The 3,192-nt window shown below is 38.9% G+C and overlaps 1 protein-coding gene across 1 annotated transcript; it reads right to left on the bottom strand.

Annotated features, from left to right (window-relative positions):
- Nucleotides 1–1,602: 1,602 nt before the first annotated feature.
- LOC141069255 (olfactory receptor-like protein DTMT) lies at nt 1,603–2,556 on the bottom strand. Its single transcript, XM_073558708.1, has one exon. It carries the CDS (start codon nt 2,554–2,556, stop codon nt 1,603–1,605), a length of 954 nt encoding a protein of 317 aa, XP_073414809.1.
- Between the last annotated feature and the right edge of the window lie 636 nt (nt 2,557–3,192).

Here is a 3,192-nt window from a genome sequence, read left to right on the forward strand (position 1 = left end):
TTTAGTATTTCGTTGATTACTTTACTAATGCTGGGATCTTTCCTATGTTCAGCATACCTTCCCCTTGGTATATAATTCACACTCTGCTCTCCCCTACAGATTTTTAAGTAGGAATGTGAAGCAACTTGACGGCCTTTTAGGCAGTTTAGGTCAAGTTGCCATCTTCTAGTCTGTAGTTAGTGATATCTCTGCTCACGTGAGAACCACTAGGCACTGTAGGGTCAGGAATTATAGTCTGTGCAGGAACTGGAAGGGTCAGTTGCAGTTTTTTAGTATATTATCTATTTTCCAGACACAAACATAACAGTGACAAGATCCAACTCTCACTGGTACATAGCTCTCAAATGGAAGGGGTATACCACTGATATATGAGAGCACTAGAGAAGCTCCTAGATGATTGAAGAGCCATTTCATATCCCTGGATCACTGTTTCTACCTGATAGCTCTCTGGGTTATCCTCTTTTATACATCGATTTGTTTCTGCTCGGCGTCCCCCCACCCCTACCTCGAGGATGCCGAGCAGACTACTGTAGCCACCTGTTACCGGTAATGTTACTTTAATTATTTTAGGTCTACCTATTCTGGCACCTAGTATACAGTCTTGTTACAGCTATTATAGCATTATCATCATATCTGGTCACTAGGTTCCATGTAATTGTGATGTAATTGCTGTTACTTCACTTACTGTTATCCGGCTGCACCAACAAGTGGGGTGTTGATTACATAGAGGTGCTGATGACATTAAGCTTTATATTCCCGAGCATAGTTTGCTACTTTATAGGGGGAGCTTTCACATATGCTTTATCCCCATTGTCATCATTATTATTAATAATTTTGTGCATTTTTTCACCTCATCTTCTGCTTGGTGTCCCTTTACGGCATTTTGCATTTTTATACCTGGTTTTTAGATTTATATATTCAATAAAATTTATTTTATTTCTGTCTGTGTTAGATCTCTTTGTTTTCTCCCACATGCACAATATGTGTGGAAGTCTTTGCTGTGGGATGGTTAGTACCTAGTAGCACCCCCTTATGAAAGTATCACAGTTTATAAATGCCTTTTATAGCCAGACTAGAGTCTTTCAGTTCTTGTGTAAGGGATTTTCACCAATTCTTCCTTGGAGAATTCATAGTAACATAGTTTTTAAGGTTGAAGGAAGACTTTAAGTCCATCTAGTTCAACCTATAGCCTAACATTCTTCCAGTACTGTGAGATCCCTGGGACGTCTTCCATTCTCTGCTATTTTGAGGTCTAGCCACAGATTTTCAATGATGTTCAGATCAGAGGACTGTGAGGGCCATTGTAAAACCTTCAGCTGCTTGATGAGCTGAGTATTGCGGTAGATTGTCTGCTTCTGATTGTTTCTAACTTTTTTTGGATAATTGTGCAGGGTGTGAAGGTGCCCGTCCACATTGATGGAAATCAGTGATTTCAAACATAATAAACATTCATCAATGAACAACTGTTTTGTCCGACCGATAAAACACAATCATCATTGTCTGGAATTAAGCCAGTTGTGTTGGACTTTTTTGTCCGGTAGTCAGATGAAACATCTTTCCAATGTAAGTATTTAGGCATTTCTAATGCCATTAGGCAGTTTATTAGTCTATGGTGTTTTTGAAAGTGAATTGTCTCTTTAGTTGCAGCCGTCTCATCACCGCCCGCTTCACATCTTTATTCCTCAGACTATATATCAGTGGGTTTAGTGTTGGTGTGCCTGTGGCATATAACAAGGTGAAGACCTGATCCAGAATATCAGAGTATCTAGTAGTTGGCAATAAATATACCGAAGCCGCTGTTCCATAGTAGAGCATGATGACGATGAGATGGGACGAGCAGGTGGAGAAAGCCTTTGTTCTTCCATCCCTGGATTTTATGCGAAATATAACCTGTAATATTTTTGCATAAGATGTCAAACTGCATAAAAATGGACAAAGTCCAAAAAATAATAACTCAAAATAAATGACCAGATAAAATATCTCTTTGCCAGCACATGAGATCTTCGTTAAAGCTTTTGCATCACAAAAGAAATGGTGGATTGTGGTGGAACGACAGAAGGACATCTTCAAGGTCGGGACTGTGACCAAACATGAGTTTAATGATGCAATAAACCACATGGCGGCCATGAAGGTGAAGCAGACTTTTTTACTCAATGTAGTATGATAATGTAGGGGCTTACAGATGGCGACATACCGGTCATAGGCCATTGTGAACAGCAGAAGATCCTCTGTCCCGGCAGCCAAGAAGAAGAAAAACATCTGGGTGAAGCATTGGCAGAAAGACATTTTGTGTTTTCCAGATGAAAGTATATGTAATAGTTTCGGGATGATAGTTGTCGTATAACACATGTCCACTAAGGACAGGTTACAGAGGAACAGATACATGGGGCTGTGCAGCTGCTCATCCACATAGATCAGAGTAACGATCAGCACATTCATGAGGATTCCAAGCGAGTAGAACACCGCGAAGATCCCGACCATGAGAGACGACCTGTCAGAATTATGGAAAAATGACAAAATGTGGAATTCTCTAGGAACAGATGTGTAGTTCTCCATGGAAGGGTATAATATCATCTCAGTGGATTTATCCTTGTGAAAAATGGTGTAAAAATTAATGCAAAAATAAAACATTCAATTTTTCCAACTTCTGACAAATCTTATCAATATTATATACTTAGGCTACCAATAGTTCTGATTAATTACAGCTACTTTGTCAGTTTACACCTGTATCTAATGTAATTATTCACCTCCCCCTTCGATTGGTTCCCTTAAATCTTCAAATCGGAGTGTGAACACAACCAGAAGCGTTTTCCCAGATATTTAGAATTTCATATTCTGCTCTATAATGTTTTTGAACCTCCACAGAAAGAATGGAAACCCTCTAGAACGTGACTGTCCCTATCACATAATATTAAGATTGGGAGAGATATATCCTCCTCTCTCTTACGTTAAACAAGACTTTTATATTCCAGTTGGATTTTTTTTGTGCTGAATGAGAACTATGTGTTCAGTTACATCAAATATAAATCAAGTAATTCCTTGTCTGCTTTCTTTTATTTTATGAAAGGTAATAAGAGGTTGTCACAGCCCTGTCCCATAGTGGTCATCGTTGCTAATGAATATGTTCTAGCCCATAATTCAAACTACAGATGTTCTGTACTTGGTAAGAACCCACCAAACAGAACCTCAAAA

This window comes from Dendrobates tinctorius, unplaced genomic scaffold (genome assembly GCF_039654945.1).
Source record: "Dendrobates tinctorius isolate UK_male_01 unplaced genomic scaffold, ASM3965494v1 ptg000257l, whole genome shotgun sequence".
NCBI lineage: Eukaryota > Metazoa > Chordata > Amphibia > Anura > Dendrobatidae > Dendrobates > Dendrobates tinctorius.